The following is an 18,451-nucleotide window of genomic DNA, read 5'->3' as shown; positions in this document are numbered from 1 at the left end:
ATTCAAAATCTAGAAGGAACGCTTAAGGCAAGTTTAGGAGTTGTGTTGAGTACCTGGTGGCCTGCGTGACTGTCAGGGAGCAGGCGGTTGGAAACAATATTGACATTGTCGGCAACAAGTCAGTTTGTCTGTGTTTTCCCCAGCAGAGGCCAAAGGGTATTATGTCAGTTGCCAGTGCTATTCAAATACATTTTGTTTTTCATAGTGATTTGAAACAGAGCTGGTGCTGTTAGATTTTGGAGTTCAGTTTAGAAAACATTTTAGTTTTGTAAATGAAGCAGATGGTAGAATCAAATTTATGTAAATATGGAAATACAATGATATGAAGGAATGGCATAATGATTACTAATTAAGTTGCAATGAAATCTATATTTCCTACAGCGAAATATTTTACGACGAATATGAGAAATTGTTTCATAGGTAATGGGCCACAGGAGGGCACTACTGGCTTTTACTTAAGAAACAGAACCATTTAGTCTCCCTATAAGCCATAATTCATTCTTCCCAATGAGAATCAGTTTTTTGAAAAGACAGTTCTGCAGCATTAATATTTCTACTGATGAATAAAACCTTTAGGTTTTTCAAACAATCAGGTATCTGAAATTGCTTTATCGTAAACATAAATGTTTCAAAATCCTTCATTTCCAAGATATCAAAGTTCTGGGTTGAGTCAACAGAATAAAAACAAACATTAAAAATATTGAACCCATAATTAACTATAAGCCACACTCTACCATTTTGCAGATGAGAAAACAGACCCAGAGAGGTTTAGACATTTGCCCCCAATTTTTAACTGCATTTATTTTCCTACCACTTAAAAACACATGGGTATTTAAAAACAGTGATATCTTAGAGCAGAACTTCACATATTTAAAACCAAAAACAATCCAGGAATAGAAACCAAGTCATGATCCTTACCAGAGTCATGTCAAAGAAAGCAGATGAAGAGTTAGAAAGCTTAGCCCACTCTTCAGTGGTGATACTGTACCAAATATTGGAATCGTTTCAAATTCTGTCATATCTTGATTGTCTTTAATGTGTCAAGCTATGATACTGTATAAATCTGTCCAATGTAATCCGTTACAAGGAAAACAACTTCATCTACATTTATGATCACCAACTCATTAAGAGCCAGCAAGAAAATGACACTAGAAATGAATGCCAACAGTCATAAAAACCTATTTGGTTTTAATTTTTAATGTGAAAAGGAGGAACGGAAATCTATAGAAATTTGACAAGCTACTACTTTGCCTTATCACTACATTTAGATATTACCATCAGTTTTTGAGTCTCTTAGATGTTGTTTGTGTTGCTAATATTACAATGACAGTGAAATTTTGAAGTTTGACTGTTTCTCACAATGAGAACTATTTTTTTAACTGTTTATATAAGCTTCATAGAACTCACTGTGTACTTTAAAGAATTCTAAGATATATATGTACCTTATATGTATTTAGAATATATATACACACACACACACACAATTTATATGTAATACATTTGTCTAACACATCCTTATCCTTTATATTTTTCAGCATCATTTTATACATCCTTACCTTCGAAATGTGGGTGAGGCAATATCTGGATACTTGGATCCTGGCTGCCTGAGACCTTGTGCACCACAGGCGCTGGCAGAAGTGGGGCTGGATTTGGGGGAACCTGACAAAGAAACACTTTCTGAATCTGAGACTGCTACTTTTTCCTTTTCCTTGTCTGTTTGGTTGACGGTGACAGGACTTGAGCGCCCTGACCCAATTTTAGTTGGTTCTCTCAGTTTGGAGGTGGTGGCCCCAGCAGACTTGCTGCTGACGTTGGAATCAATACTGCTGGTACTGGATCTGTGGCCACCTCGGCCAGGAATGCCACTGGTGCTGGACTTTGAAGGGCGGGGCAGGCTGCGATATTGTAGGGTAGTCTTAGAGCTAACATGCAGCACAACATCATCCTGATTCTGTGAACCGTCCAAACTGGTTTTTCTCCCTGCATTTGACTTCCCGCCAATGGCAGCAGATTTTGGAATTTTACCCAGTGTTGCAGAGCCACTTGTTATGGTTGCTCCACTGCTAGTGATCATGGCAGATGACCCTACTCCACTTGGTTTCTTAAAGCCAAAGGAGCTGGTGGCAGTCGATCTTCCAATGCCTGAGGGGGGCTTTTTCCCTTCATCTCCACTGCTTTTTCCTGCATCTGAAGGAGACCTTTGTAGAGATGATCCTTTTAGGGGAGCTTTTCCTTTCTCAGACGCTTTGGCATCATCGGTTTTCCCTAATTAATGAGAAATACAAATATGTATGCCTGTACAGTTTGATATCACCACACTTCATGAAAACAATGTGTAAAATGTGAATGCTTCTTTACATTACTTCCCTTCCTAAATGTATTGCCTTAGATCAATATTCTAACATATTGAGAGGACTGAGTGCATCGCTACAAAAATTTGGCTGTTAGAAGAAACATTATGAGAGACAGAAGAGATAAAATGAAAACATATGTTTTGCTATTTGTTAATGTCTTTTATTTTGCAACTCTTATCTTTAAAAGGACAGCACTTAATCCTATCAAGCTAATAACTAGAAAAAGAATTCATTCGAATATCTGTGAGATGATCACATTTGGAGAACCCTGTTAATTAGTGCTTCAGGTGGCACTATTTCTAATTAGGCACTATTTTAAAAATAGGGGGAGAGTCTTTTTTAAAAAGTATAGTACAATTTTGAAGAATTATTTTATTCTCTTCTTTCCTGAAGTCTAATACATAGACAATGTTTCAAATCTCCAGTATTCCAACTGATTAGTGTCATTGCTTTTTCCTCTCAGAGTCTGCAGTGAAATTCAGTGGCATATTTAGGGTAAAAATTCCAAACTTTCATTAAGAACTCAGAACAACAATGACAGAACTTTATTGTTGCTTTAGCAATCTAATCATATTTTCCCATGACCAGAAATAACTCTGGCAAAGTAAGGCATCCAGTACCCCTAGTTTGTGAGGGGGCTCTCCAGAGAATGCCTAGATATAGGCCCTACTTGGGCTTCTATGACGAGTTTGCGAAATGTAGATAAAAAATCTATTTAATTATTCGACTCCATGTTTAATATGGATAAGCATTTGATATTTTAGAAATGCTATTGTTAGAGAAAACAAAGACTGAATGGAAACAATAAAGTAAAGCACTTTTGCATAACAGCTGCCAAACGACAAGCCTACCAGGAGTTTTGAGCGCACTTGTTCCAGCTTTCTGCCTAGATTGTGCCCCTCCTTGGGCAGACATGCCTCTTCTCCAGGAACCTGTCTGTGAAACAGATAGGGAAGCTTTCTGTCCTGCCTTCTCGGGGTCTTCAGGAAGTCCAGAGGACACAGTCTTCCACTTGCCACCAGCATCCCCATGGCTGTCAAAATCTTCTTCTGGTTTTTTCAGTTCCTCAGGACTATCCCAGGTCTCGTCTGCGGTGGAGCGTTTCTCTGAATCTGTCTTCAGCTATAAAGACAAATATTACAGAAAAACTTTATGTAGAAAAATGTATAAAGTGTGAATTAAGGCAATGAAATGTACTTTCAGATAAGTAAATCCAGAGATTTCAGAAAAATCCAGAGATTCTATTTTGATCTATCTTCACTTAAATTTTATTAATTTTAGCCACAAAATTCCCATTTGCAGATATTAGAGAATGTCAAAATAAATATGTGCAGAAAACACCAATTAAACGCTACAGAAAGGGAGAAATTTTCTATATCAAATGTAGTAAGAAGTAGTAAGATGAGCTAGAACTTAATGATGTAATGTCCATTTTTGATTTATCATTCACAAGAGATCCAGTGATGTATTTCAGTGATCATAGAAAATTAATCAAGAACTATCTAAAATTAGACTATGAAAATACTTGTTGGATTTTTAAACAAATATATCAATATTATAAGGAGCGATATGGCAACATAAATCTTTCTGAATTAGATTGTAATCAATTGAATATATATTATATTAAGTATTGATATGTTACTATTATATTATATTAATATAGAATTATATATATTAATATATACATACCATATAACTTGGTGGTGTTAGCTATACAAATATAGTAATTCATTATTAATATATTAAATATATAAAATATATTTATACAATATATAAAATATATCTATTTATATATTGTGTATTTATGTTTTATATTTGTATTTATATATAATATGTAATATAAATAATATAATAATATATTATATACATATATAAAAATATATTAAGTACATATAAATATATACTTATATACTATATATAATCTAATACATTAACAATAAATATATTTGTACAGATATCTATACCACCAGGCTATATGGTACATATATTACATATATATAACATACATATTACATATATATATATATGTAAGCTGCTTCTGTTTATTCAAAATTGGCTGAAGTGCACATTGTTGTTCCTCCTAAGGGTTGTGGCTTTAGGAAAGACTAAGATTAAAGACACTTCAGGGTTCAGGAGTGGCAAAAGGAGTCCTGATTATCTCTGCATTTTCCAGTGTCTGTATTAATTTTGGATTAAGAGATTGTGCTATACCTTAATCTAATATTAAGTAATTTGGGGGAAGAAACTGGCAGAAACACTGGAAAAAGAAAGGCGGTAATTCTCACCTGAGTGTTTTTCCTGGAGGGGACGGTGATGTTGGAGTAAGAGCTGACAGAGGATGTGGTGTTCAGGTCATCAGTGCTGATGTTATCAAGCGTGTCACTGAGACCACTGCTCACTGAACTGCTGTCATCCCAGCTAAAGGCAAGACATGCAAGAGCAGTGAATCAAACACAGGATGCACAATGCAAGTCACCTACATTTCCATACAACCTTCACAATGTATTATTAAGACAATCTTTTTTAAAAAAAATCTGATGAAAAGTCATTTACTTCCCATTTTGGGAAAATCATATGTATATGAACAGAGGGTCTACCTGAGAATAACCTTATCTGATATTTAGAAAGAATTAGTGTCTAGAACAGCATCCACATTCCAGAAGAATGTGTATGGAATGAATGAAATCACTGATACAAGTACTGCATGATATCATGAAAGAATAATATTACAGCTGACGCTTTTATTACTAAAAATTGAACCAGGAATCATAAAGCATGTACAAATTTATTCTTTGTTCTAAAAATCAAAGACCTGTGCTGTAGTCAGAACCAGAAAATCATTCATCATTATTCCTCCTAGCTTAGGAATTACTTTCATTCATTCACAGAGTCTTATTGGATGAGTCTCATTATTCTTTGATCACCAAGAATACTGAGATTCATTCAATCATAGCATCTCTCCTGCTATCCCTCACATTTCCATCCGTGATAACATACAGTATCCTCTTATCTGGCCTTCATGCTTTTGATCTTTCCCAATAAAACTTTTTCTGCTAACATGGAGTCATTGATCAAAAATTCGTATCTGGCCATGTCACAACCTTGCTCAATATTCTTCAAAGATTTCTCCTTTCCCAAATAGTGGTTACTAAAGTGAAATGCCCCTGTGCCACACAGTGTACAAGCAAATCAATCTGAAATATAAGAGAAATAGTTGAAATTCTGAATACAGTCATGTATTACATATTGTACTAACTAACTGTATTGTTACATACTGTATTAACAACAGGGACATGTTTTGAGAAATGCATCATTAGGTGATTTTGTTCATGGTGAGAATGTCATAGAGTGTACTTATACAAATCTAGATAGTATAACTTAACTACACACCTAGGCTATGTGGTATAGCCTGTTGCTCCTATGCTAGAAACGTGTACAGCATGTTACTGTACTGAATACTGCAGGCAACTCTAACACAATGGTAAGCATTTGTGATCAAAACATATCTGAACAAAGAAAAGGTACAGGAAAAATATGTTATTATAATCTTATGGGAGCACAGTAATATATGTGGCCCTTCAATGACCAAATAACTGAAGTGTCATTCTGTGGCACATGACTACATATTTATTTTTAATCTAAACAAGGATAAATTAAATAGGCTGTATTAATATCACATGGAGGATAACACAGGCACCTTTATTTAGTGAATGCATTAGATTATGCAGAAATGATGTTGAATAAGCAGCATAAGCTGAAGGAAAATAAGAACTCCACAATGAAAAGGTGGACCACACTTCTCTCACTTACTGGATGGTTCTCAGCTTATTGTGATATATAGTCTTTATTAGTAGCATGAGAATAAACTAATACAGTAAATTGGTACCAGGAGTGGGGCACTGCTGTAAAGATACCCTTACCTATGCTCTTTCAAATTAATCCATGCACACTGAATAAACACATTATATACAGACAAAAGCTAAGTCTCATAAAATGGACACATGGATTAAAAAGGCGCCTATAAATAATCTGTACATTGAAGAGAATATTCATCATGAAAGCACAAACTACAAGGAAATGGTAAACTGATACTTTATCTAGTCTTCTATACGTACTTTAAGAGCTACATAATAAGTCCAAAATAATGGTAATGTATTTAGATCACATATGAAGTCAACTAAAATGTAATTATCAGAAAAAAAAGAAAATTAAATTTATAGAATTATTGTTAAGACTGATTCCTCCCTAGGTGTATATTTTGCTTGAAGTTTTAGCTGCTGAGAGCATAATGCATCATAATTACCAATGACATAACTCAGATTATCAATAACAATTATATTTTTAATAAGAGCAAAATGGTATCTTGCATGACTATAGCACATATCTATCATCTGTGGTTGCTCAAATCTTTTAAAAATCTCCCCCACATCTTAATTTGATAAACTCTCATTCATGACTGACATGATTGGCTGTTTTCACACCCAAATCTCTTCTTGAACTGTAGTTCCCATAATCTTCATGTGAGTTCTCATGAGATCTGATGATTTATAAGGGTTTCTTCCCCCCTTCTGCTCATTCTTCTCCTCCCTGCCACCATGTAAAGAAGGATGAGCTTGTTTCACCTTCCACCATGATTATGTTTCCTGAGGACTCCCCAGCCATGCTGAACTGTGAGTCAATTAAACCTCTTTTCTTTATAAATTACCTAGCTTTGGGTATGTCTTTATTATCAGCATGAGAATAAACTAATACAGTAAATTAGTACCAGGAGTGGGGCATTGCTGTAAAGATACTCAAAAATGTGGAAGCAATTTTGCAACTGGGTAACAGGCAGAAGCTGGAACAACTTGGAGGTCTCAGAAAAAGACAGGAAGATGTGGGAAAGTTTGAAACTTCCTAGAGACTTGTTGAATGGCTTTGACCAATATGCTGATAATGATATGGACAATGAAATCCAGGCTCAGGTGGTCTCAGATGGAAATGAGGAACTTGTTGGGAACTGGAGCAAAGGTGACTCTTGTTATGCTTTAGCAAAGAGACTGGTGGCATTTTGCCCCCGCCCTAGAGATCTGTGGTACTTTGAACTTGAGAGAGATAATTTAGGGTATCTGGTGGAAGACATTTCTGAGCAGCAAAGTGTTCAAGATATGATTTGGGTGCTGTTAAAAGCATTCAGTTTTATGTATCCACAAAGATATGGTTTGGAACTGGAACTTATTTTTAAAGGGGAAGCAGAGCATAAAAGTTTTAAAAATTTGCAACCTGATGATGCAATAGAAAAGAAAAACTCATTTTGTTAGAAGAAATTCAAGCCTGCTGCAGAAATTTACATAAGTAACAATGAGCTCAATATTAAAAGACAATAGGGAAAATGTCTCCAGGGCATGCCAGAGACTTTTGTGGCAACCCTACTCATTGCAGGCTGAGGGAAAAATTGTTTCGTGGGCTGGGTCCAGGGCCCCCCTGCCATATGCACCATAGGGACTTGGTGCCCTGCAACCCAGTTGCTCCAGCTTTGGTTAACAGGGGCCAACGTACAGCTAAGGCCATGGCTTCAGAAGGGGAAAGCCCCAAGCTCTGCCAGCTTCCACAGGGTGTTGAGCCTACATTTGCACCGTCAACATTTGAGGTCTGGAAACCTCCACCTACATTCCAGAAGATATAAGTAAATGCTCAGATGTTCAGGCAGAAGTTTGCTGTAGGGGTGGAGCCCTCATGGTGAGCTTCTGCTAGGGCAATGTGGAAGGGAAATTGTGGGATCAGAGCCCCCACACAGAGTTCCCACTGGGGTACTGCCTAGTGGAGCTATGAGGTGAAGGCCACCATCCTCCAGGCCACAGAATGGTAGATCCACCTACAGCTTGCACCCATGTCCCTGGAAAAGCTGAAGGCACTCAACACTAGCTTGTAAAAGCCGCCTAGAGGGGGTTCTGTACCCTGCAAAGCCACAGAGGTGGAGCTGCCCAAAGCCGTGGGAGCCCACCTCTTGCATCATCATGACCTAGGTGTGAGATATGAAATCAAAGGAGATAATTTTGAAACTTTAAGTTTTAATGACTGCCCTATTGGATTTTGGACTTCTGTGAGGCCTGTAGCCCCTTGGTTTTGGCCAATTTCTCTCATTTGGAATGTGTATATTTACCCAATGACTGTACCCCCTTTGTATCTAGGAAGTAGCTAACTTGCTTTCGAATTTACAGGCTCATAGGCAGAACGGACTTGCCTTGTCTTGGATGAGACTTTGGACTTGGACTTTTGTGTTAATACTGAAATGTGTTAAGACTTTGTGGGGAACTGTTGGAAGGGCATGATTGTGTTTTGAATTGTGAGAACATGAGATTTGGGAGGGGTCAGAGGTAGAATTAAATAGTGTGGCTGTGTCCCCACCCAAATCTCATCTTGAACTGTAGTTCCCATAATCCCCATGTGTTGTGGGAGGGGCCTGGTGGGAGGTAATTGAATAATGGGGGCAGTTACTCTAATTGTGTTCTCGTGAGAGTGAGTTATCACGGGATTTGATATTTTTATAAGGGGCTTTCCTTCCTTTCACTCATTTTCTTTCCTGCTACCATGTGAAGGACATTTGTGCTTCCCCTTCCCCCATGATTATAACTTTCCTGAGGCCTCCACAGTCATGTTGAACCGTGAGTAAATTAAACCTCTTTCTTTCATATTATATTTGCATTTGTATATGTTGAACAAAGATACTGTATGTTGAACAACACATACAGTATCTTTTCACAGGAATATATGCATATAAATTATAAAAACACAAATATACACACTTTGATGACCATTGTCTAAAGTAAAGCTCAGACTCTTTGAAAAGACATATATCAAGAAAATGAGAAGACAACCCACAAACTGGAATTTTTTTTTCCCCAAAAGACATATATTTTGGGTGAATAAAGCAACTGAAAACTTGTTTTTTCAATGTGATTATATAATTGTACATTCTTATCACAAAGAATGAGAATTTCAGCTGCTCCATATCCTTGTCAATACTTGGTATTGTCAGTCTCTGTAAAAGCCTATCTAGTAGTATCTCCTTACCATCTTATTTTGCATTTCTCTGATGACTAATGATGTTGAACATTGTCACATGTATGTATTAGAAATTTGTATATATTTTTGGTGACATGTACTTTCAAATCCTTAGACCACGTATTTATTGGGTTGTCTTAATATTATAATAATTTTTCTAATTTTTTGGATTTTAGTGAATTTTATTTCATTCTATATGGCATTAACATTAACAAGAAGTGGTTCTTCTAGTAGTATTGACTTAATGCCTATCCACCTGAGTTAACATTGTCAGTGAATGATACTGGATTAGTATTTTATTATTTTTATTTGTACAAATTTAAATGTTATAAGTATATAGTGCATAGTGATTTTGTTACATGTATATAATTGCATAGTGATCAAGTATTTAGGTGTTCATCACCCGAGTATAACAAATTTTGTTAACTGTAGTCACTGTACTCTGTTATCAAGCATTGAATTTATTTCTAACTGTATGTTTATACATTTTAACTCTCTTTTCTTCATCTTCCCTCCTACTCTCCATTCATCCTTTCCAGTCTCTGTTTCCTACCTACCTTTCCATTCTCCACCTCCATGTAATCAAGTTATTTAGCTCCCACATCTAAGTGAGAACATGTGATATTTAACTATTTGTGCTTAGATTATTTCACTTAAGATAATGAACTCCAGTTTCAGCCATGTTGCTGCAAATGACAGGATTTCATTCTTTTTAATGGCAGATAGTCTTCCAATTCTATGTAACCTATATACAGAAATGGAATATGTATAATGGAATAGAATATAAATATTAGAACATGTAGAAAACATTATATATATGTGTATATACATATGTGTGTATATACACATGTGTGTATATACACGTGTGTGTGTGTATATATATATGGCTTTATTTCTGAGCCTTCTATTCTATTCCATTTGTCTACAAATACCGTGGTGTTTTGGTTACTATAGCTTCCAGCTTTGTTCTTTTTTTATATTTTTTTATTTGTACAAATTGATAAAATCCATGTGCAATTTTGTTACATGCATAATTGCATAGTGGTTAAGTCAGGACCAGATTTGTTCTTTATGTTCAGAATTGTTTTGGCTATTTGGGCTCTATTTTCATTCCATAGAAATTTTAGGATTATTCTAATTCTATGAAATATGACATTGGTAATTTGTAGAAATTGCATTGAATGTGGAAATTGTTTTGGGAAGTATGGCCATTTTAATGATATTAATTCTTTTGATCCATAAACATGGGATGTTTTTCAGTTTGTTTGTTTAATCTTTAATTTCTTTCATCAGTATTTTGTAGTTTTTCATGTAGAGAACTTTTACTTCCTTGATTTATTCCCAGGTATTTTAATTTTTTTGTAACTAATTTAAATGGGATTACTTTCTTGATTTCTTTCTTAGCTATTTTATTATTGGGGCATAGAAATGCTACTGACTTTTGTATTTTGATTTTGTATCCTGAAACTTTACTGAATTAATTAATCAAATCTAAGAGGCTTTTGCTGGAGTTTTTAGTATTTTCTAGACACAAAACCATATCATCAGCAAAGAGGATTTCTCTCCAATTCAGACACTTTTTATTTCTTTTGCTTGTCTGATTGTTTTGGCTAGGACTTCTAGTACTATGTGGATACGAGTGGTGATAGTTTGCATCCTTGTCTTGTTCCAGTGCTTAGAGGAAAGCCTTTAAACTTTTTCCCATTCTGTATGATATTAGCTCTGAGTTTGTCACATATGGCCTTTATTATGTTGAGGTATGTTTCTTCTATGCCAAGTTTAGAGTTTTTATCATGAAGAGATGCTGAATTTTATCAAAATTTTTTTCTGCATCTATTGAGATGATCATATATTCATTTGTTTTATACTCTGTGAAAATGCTTATCATGTTGATTGATTTGTTTATGTTGAGTCATACTTGTATCCTTGATACAAACCCCACTGGATTGTGGTATATTATCTGTTTGATGTGCTGTTGGATTCAGTTTGCTAGTATTTTGTTGATGATTTTTGCATCTGTGTTCATCACGGATATTGGCCTGTAGTTTTTTTTTTTTTTTTTTTTTTTTTTTGTGGTGTCCTTGTCGGGTTTTGGTTTCAAGGTGACACTGGTCATGTAGAATGAGCCAGAGAGAATTCCTTCCTCTGAGTTTTTGGAATAGTGTCAAGAGGACTGGTATTCTTCTTTGCATGATTGGTAGAATTAGGCTGTGATTTTATCTGGTCCGAGGCTTTAAAAAAGTTGGGAGACGTTTTTATTACTGATTCAATTTTGCTACTCATTATTGATATGTTCAGGTTTTCTATTTCTTCCCGATTCAACACCTTGGTAGGTTGTATGTTTCTAGGAATTTATCTATTTCTCTATATTTTCAATTTTTCAGAATATAGTTGTTCATAATAGTCTCTGATGATTATTTTTGTTTCTGTGCTATCAGTTGTAACGCCTCATTTATCGTTTTTGATTGTGTTTATTTGGATATTCTGTTTCCTTGCTTAGTCTATCCAGTGGTTTATTAATCTTATTTATCTTTTTGAAAAACCAAATTTTGGTTTTGTTCATCCTTTGTATTGTTTTAGTCTCTATTTGATTTAGTTCTTTTCTGATCTTTATTATTGCTTTTCTTCTGCTCATTTTGGGTTTGATTTGTTCTCGATTTCCTAGTTTCTTCAGGCACATTGTTAGGTTGCTAATTTTTAAATATTTCTACTTTTTCAATGTAAACATTTATTGCTATAAACTTCCCTCTTAGCACTGCCTTTGCTGTATCCCACTGGTTTTGATATGTTGTGTTTCAATTTTTATTTGTTGCAAGAATGTTTTGATTTTCAGCTTAATTTATTCCACAGTGGTCTGAGAAGATATGTGATATCTTTAAAAAGATATGTGATATATATGTGATATCTAAAGAAGATATGTGATATATTTAAAAAATTGTTGAGACCTGATTTGTGGCTTCATATATGGTGGTGTATCTTGGAGAGTGTTTCATGTGCTGATGACAAAAATTTCATGTTGCGGTGGTTGGATGGAATGTTTTGTAAATGTCTGTTAGGTCCATTCAGTCTAAAATCTAGTTTAAATATAAAATTTATTGGTTGATTTTTGGTCTAGATTATCTGTCTAATACTGAGAGTGGAGTGTTAAAGTTCTCCACTATTATTGTATTGCAGTCTATTTCTCTCTTTAGGTCTGATACGTGCTTTGTGGATCTGAGTTCTCTAGTGTTGAATGCATATACATTTACAGTTGTTATGTCCTATCACTGGGTTAATCTCATCATTATATAATAACATCCTTTGTCTTTTTTATTTTACTCTTTTTGACTTAAAGTCTGTTTGATCTAATGTAAGTATAGCTACTCCTGCTCACTATTGATTTCCACTTGCAAGGAATATCTTTTACCATTCTTTTACTTTCAGCTTATGTATGCCTCGACTGGTAAGGTAAGTTTCTTGTAATCTGCATATAGGTGGATCATACAGTATTATCCATTCAGGTATTTCATAACGTTTAGGTGGAGAATTTAATTCATTTACATTCAAAGTGATTATTAATATGTGAGGCTTGCTGTTGTATTGTTGTTTATTGGTTGTCTTATATATTTTTGTTCCTTTCTTTTTCCCTTACTGTTTGTCATTGTGTTTAGAGTTCTCTGGTGGTGACATTTGATACCTTTTTTTAGTTGCTTACAAGGGAGTTTTATACTTTCATGTATTTTCATGATGATAAATGTCATCCTTTCACTACCAGGTTCCAGACCTCCCTTGAGCATTTATTGTAGGTCCAATCTAGTAGTAACAAATTACCTCAGCATTTTTCTTGCTTGAGAAAGATTTTATTTCTCCTTCATTTATGAAGGATAAGTTTGTGAGCTGTAGTATTTTAGGCTGACAGTTTTTTTTTTTTTTTTTCTTTAAGCACTTTGAATATATCATCCTATTCTTTCTGGCCTGTAAAGTGTCTGCCAGAAATCTGCTGTCACTTTTACTTTATAGGTTATCATACACTTTTCCCTTGCTGTTTTTAGAATTTATTCCTTATCTTTGACTTTAAACAGTCTGACTATAATGTGCTGTGTATAAGACCTTTTTGCATTTTATCTGCCTGGGGACCACTGAGCTTCCTGCATCCCAAATATCTAAAACTCTTGCTAGACTTCGGAAGTTTTCATATATTATTTAATTAAGTGGGTTTTCTACTCTTTTCTTTGTCTTTTCACTCTTGGGGATATCTATAATTCATATATTTGGTCACTTTAATATTATCCCAAATGTGATGAAGGATTTGATTATTCTCTTTTAATTTTGTCAGACTAGATTATTTCAGAAGACCTGTCTTTACCTTCTGAGATTCTTTCTTCTGGTTGATGGAAGACATTGTTGAAGTTTTCGAGTGTATTTTGCCTTTTCTTCAATAAATCCTTCAGTTCCGTTAGTTTTTTCAGTTCCATTTTTGTTAGTTTTTTAAAATCTGTTTTGTGAATTTCTCATTCATATTCTAAATTGTTTTTCTGATTTCTTTGTATTTTTTTGGAATTTTCCGGTATCTCAATGAGCTTCTTTTAAATCAATATTCTGAATTCTTAATCTGCAATTTCAAAAATTTCCTTTTGATAAGATCTCTTGCTGGAGAATTATTGTGTTCCTTCAAAACTGTCATATTTCCTTATTTTTTCATGTTTCCTGTGTTCTTATGTTGATATCTGCGTATCTTTTTTAACAGTCACTTCTTCTTGTATTTGAATTCACTTACATATGGGAAATTTTTTTCCTTCAGATATACCTGTGATATTGTTTGGATAGGGTGATGTGACTTTGATTGTGGGTGTGTGCAGTAATCTAGTCTCTCTATGATTTATTGGGCTACAAACAGTGTCAGTGACATTTGTGATTTCCTTGGTAGGTTAGGGAGTGGTTATTAACAGAGACTGTGATGAAGTTGTGCTGAGGACTGGAATGTCAGGTGGGCCAGTCTTCAGGCCTCAGTGGTAGCAGAGGTGGGCTGACTACATGCCTATCTTTGTTTCCCAGCATAGTGTACAATGGTACCTCTGTTGGTAGTTACCAGTGGGCTGATTCTTGGGCCTCCAGGTGGCTTGCTTGGATGCTGGTAGCTGCAGCAGTGGGTCAGGTGTGAGGAGTTTCTCTGGCTTCTGGGCAGTTGTCATGATGTGGTTGACAGAAGAGGCTGTAGTGAAGTAACCTACTGGAAGCCAAACAGTCCATGCTGGTGTTGGCAGTGACTGCCTTTTGCATTTCCATTTGAATTATAGAAATAGCTTGTCAACTTCTACAGAACATCTTCTGGTGTTTTGATCAGCATTATATTGAATCTATTGATTAATTTGGGAAATACTGATATTTTAACAATACTGTCTCTCAATCCACAAATAAGTATCCCTTCACAAATTAAAGATATTGGTCTTCTTTAATTTATTTCAGCAATGGTCTGTAATTCCTGGTATAGGAGATTTCATTTTATAAATTCCTAAATACTTCATGGTTCAATATTCTGATGTTATTGTAAATGGTATAAATTTTCATATTTCAAATATTTTTTGTTAGTAGGTAAATAGAATTGAATTTGAATCTTGGCTTTGTATGGTATGATCTTGCTAAATTCACTAATTAGTTCTAGTTGTTTTATTGAATTTTTTAGCTTTTCTTTATACACGTTCATGTCAACTATGGAAAAAGGCAATTATACTTTTTCTTTTCTAATCTGTATGTTCTCTACAATACATTTAAATATATTAATGCATCAATAAGATGAAAGTCTTTTATTCATAGCTAACAGATATTTTTTCCTCTGTGATAATATGGGACTAATATTTAAGTCTAGGAAAAATAACTTCAGAAAATGTATTATAAAGGAAACAGAAGAAACAATAGAAACCTAGATTAGATTATTAACTAAATATTTGTTAGAAATTTTGAATATCATAAAATATAAAATTAGGATTTATATCATATTCCAAATTCAATTCCAATGACTTCAGAATGAATAAAAGAAGAGAACTATTTCATTAAATATATATTTTGGTTCTTAGGACAAGAATTTTCAAATCACAAAGCAATAAAAAAGATAAAGTTACCAACTTGATGAAGAAACCTTTTTTTTTTTTTTTTACATTTTGCAAACATTATCTGAAAGAAAAAACATAAAATGCAGAAAGTTTGCTAAAATGTGATAATGTGATACAAACTCCTTAAAATTCTTACTAACTGAACCTCAAACAAACCAGTAAGAATAATACTAACTTGTCCATAGAAAAGTAGACAAAAAATTTTATTAGAAAATTTGCCAGTAAAACTTTCAAATATCTCAAAAGCATATAAGGAAACTAAGCTTCATTAATAATTAAAGGTGTTAGATAATAAAGAAGTAATATAGAGTGTGTCCTTACTAGTGACTAGATACCAACCGTTCTAAATATTTTCTATAGTAATTCAGTGAATTCTCTCAGCAACCCTGTATGATTGGTACAATTATCCTCACTTTATAGATTAGGAGACTGAGGCACCAAGAGATTAAATAGCTCACCTAAATTCTCATTTGTAGTAATGAAGATGGATTTTGAACCAAATATTTCTGGTTGTATAGTAGAGTCATTTAACCGCAGTAATAAAATGCTAATAATGATATACCTTTTTTGTCTCATCAAATTAGCAAAGAATATTTTATGTATTATCATTAATGTTGCCAGTTGGTATAAGAAAGACACATTTATTCCATACTGTCATAAATGTATATTAGTAAAAAAATTTTGAGATTATTTGGCCATATGAAATATTTTTAAATTATTTGAATGTTTGACCTAGTGATACCATTTCTAGGAATCTATCCTAAATAAACACTCAGCATTGTGAACAAAAACTCATTTAGAAAGATATTGATCCCAGCATACATATTTTCTTAACAATTAAAATGCTTGAGCCATTGATACATGAAACGACACAGATGAATTTCAAGCATGTTAAGTTAAAGATGCCAGATTCAAAAGGCCACATAATGTATGGTTTTATTTATGCAAAATTTAAGAAAAGAAAAAACCGTATAGAGATTTAGGACAGATCAGTGATCAGGAAGACTTGTGGTAGTAGCTGCATGGCTTGATGCATATGTCAAAATTCAGAACTGAACAATAATAAAACACAAATTTTACATGATATTAAGTAATTAAAAATGTAGCTAGCGAAACTGTTGGAAGATTATTGTTTGGATACACATAGGTTAATTAATGATTCCAAGAAGAAAATAATTGTTGAGGCATGCCTTTTAGTATTTAGATTTTTAATATTCAGTAACTCGATGGGGCCAATCTTAGTTAACTTATAGTTCTGGATTCACTCCTGGATTCACAGTTAGAGGCAGGCTTGTTTGAAAACAAATGTGTTACAGATTCAAGGTCTTTTGTCTGCTTTTTATGATGAGGGATTCTGAAATATTAACTAAACAATTATTAAAATGAAATTCTGAAGATTTAAAATTGATTTGAGGAAAATGCCATTTGTATGTAATTTTTCAGCACACACCTCTTTTTTGATGTAATAGCACTTCAAATAGCGGGTATTGAAGTCATGCTCTTTGATATTTCATGTTACTGGGGCTCAACTGTCCTACTTATACCTTTACATATACTTGTAAAACAGATATTTTGTTTACATAAACAACCAATGCTTATACTTCAGGCATTTAATAATAACCTCAATCTCAATCAGCTAGGCTGAATCAGCTAGGCCATTCAAATTTTCCATTAATCGAAGAAACACGCTTTCTACTGAATCTTCTAGATGTACTCTGCTTTCTAATTCAACTACAATCTTAAGAATACTATTTACCAAGGTTATATTATTTTTGACTTCCATAAAAACACCTTCTCACCTCTAACCTTTTAAGGATGTATTTTTTTGTTTGTGTTATTAAAAGCAAAAATATAAGAAATCCATGGATATAGTCTGGCTCTGTGTCCCTACCCAAATCTCATCTTGAATTGTATTCCCATAATTCCCATGTGTTGTGGGAGGGACCTGGTTGGAGATCATTTGAATCATGGGAGCGGTATCACCCATAGGACACCCATGTCCTAGTGGTAGTGAATAAGTCCCACAAGATCTGATGGTTTTATCAGGGGTTTCTGCTTTCGTATCTTCTTCATTTTCTCTTGCTGCCACTACGTAAGAAATGTCTTTTACCTCCTGCCATGATTATGAAGCCTCCCTAGACATGTGGAACTGTAAGTCCAATTAAACCTTTTGTTCTTTCCAGTCTTGGATATGTCTTTATCAACAGTGTGAAAACAGACTAACAAAGTAAGTTGGTACCAGTAGAGTAGGGAGTTGCTGAAAAGATATCCAAAAATGTGTAAGTGACTTTGGGACTGGGTTTCATGCAGAGGTTGGAACAATTTGAAGGGCTCAGAACAAGACAGGAAAATGTGGGAAAGTCTGGAGTAGAGACTTGTTGAATGGCTTTGACAAAAATTTTTATAGTGATATAAACAATAAAGTCCAGGCTGAGGTGGTCTCGGAGACGAGGAACTTATTGGCAACTGGAGCAAAGGCGACTCTTACGTTTTAGCAGAGAGACTGGTGGCATTTTGCCCCCGCCCTAGAGATCTGTGGAACTCTGAACTTGAGAGAGATGATTTAGGGTATCTGGCAGAAGAAATTTCTAAGCAGCAAAGCATTCAAGAGGTGACTTGGGTGTTGTTAAAGCATTGCATTTTAAAAGGGAAACAGCATAAAAGTTCAGAAAATTTACAGCCTGATGATGCAGTAGAAAAGAAAAACCCATTTTTTGAGGAGAAATTCAAGTGGGCTGCAGAAATCTGCATAAGTAACAAGGAACCAATGTTAATCCCCAAGACAATGGGAAAATGTCTCCAGGGCATGTCACAGGTCTTCATGGCAGCCCTGCCCTTCACCGACCCAGAAGCCTAGGAGGAAAAAATGATTTTGTGGGCCAGGCCCAGGGTGCCCTTGCTGTGTGCAGCCTAGGGACTTGGTGCCCTGTGTCCCAGCCACTCCAGCCATTGCTAAAAAAGGAC

The 18,451-nt window shown here is 34.6% G+C and overlaps 1 protein-coding gene across 8 annotated transcripts in view; it reads right to left on the bottom strand.

Annotated features, from left to right (window-relative positions):
• NAV3 (neuron navigator 3) overlaps nucleotides 1–18,451 on the bottom strand; it is a 905,452-nt gene that overhangs the window by 94,079 nt on the left and 792,922 nt on the right. For all 8 annotated transcript variants that reach the window (XM_008004102.3, XM_008004100.3, XM_008004096.3 and 5 more), the window contains 3 exons: nucleotides 4,640–4,772; nucleotides 3,206–3,476; nucleotides 1,557–2,265 (listed from right to left, as the gene is read on the bottom strand). In XM_008004102.3, coding sequence (XP_008002293.3) covers nucleotides 1,557–2,265; nucleotides 3,206–3,476; nucleotides 4,640–4,772 — 1,113 coding nt within the window. The remainder of the gene's footprint in view (nucleotides 1–1,556; nucleotides 2,266–3,205; nucleotides 3,477–4,639; nucleotides 4,773–18,451) is intronic.

This window comes from Chlorocebus sabaeus, chromosome 11, assembly GCF_047675955.1.
Source record: "Chlorocebus sabaeus isolate Y175 chromosome 11, mChlSab1.0.hap1, whole genome shotgun sequence".
Taxonomy (NCBI): Eukaryota; Metazoa; Chordata; class Mammalia; order Primates; family Cercopithecidae; genus Chlorocebus; species Chlorocebus sabaeus.
Note: the sequence above shows the minus strand (reverse complement) of the source record. Positions and strands in the feature narration are given on the sequence as shown.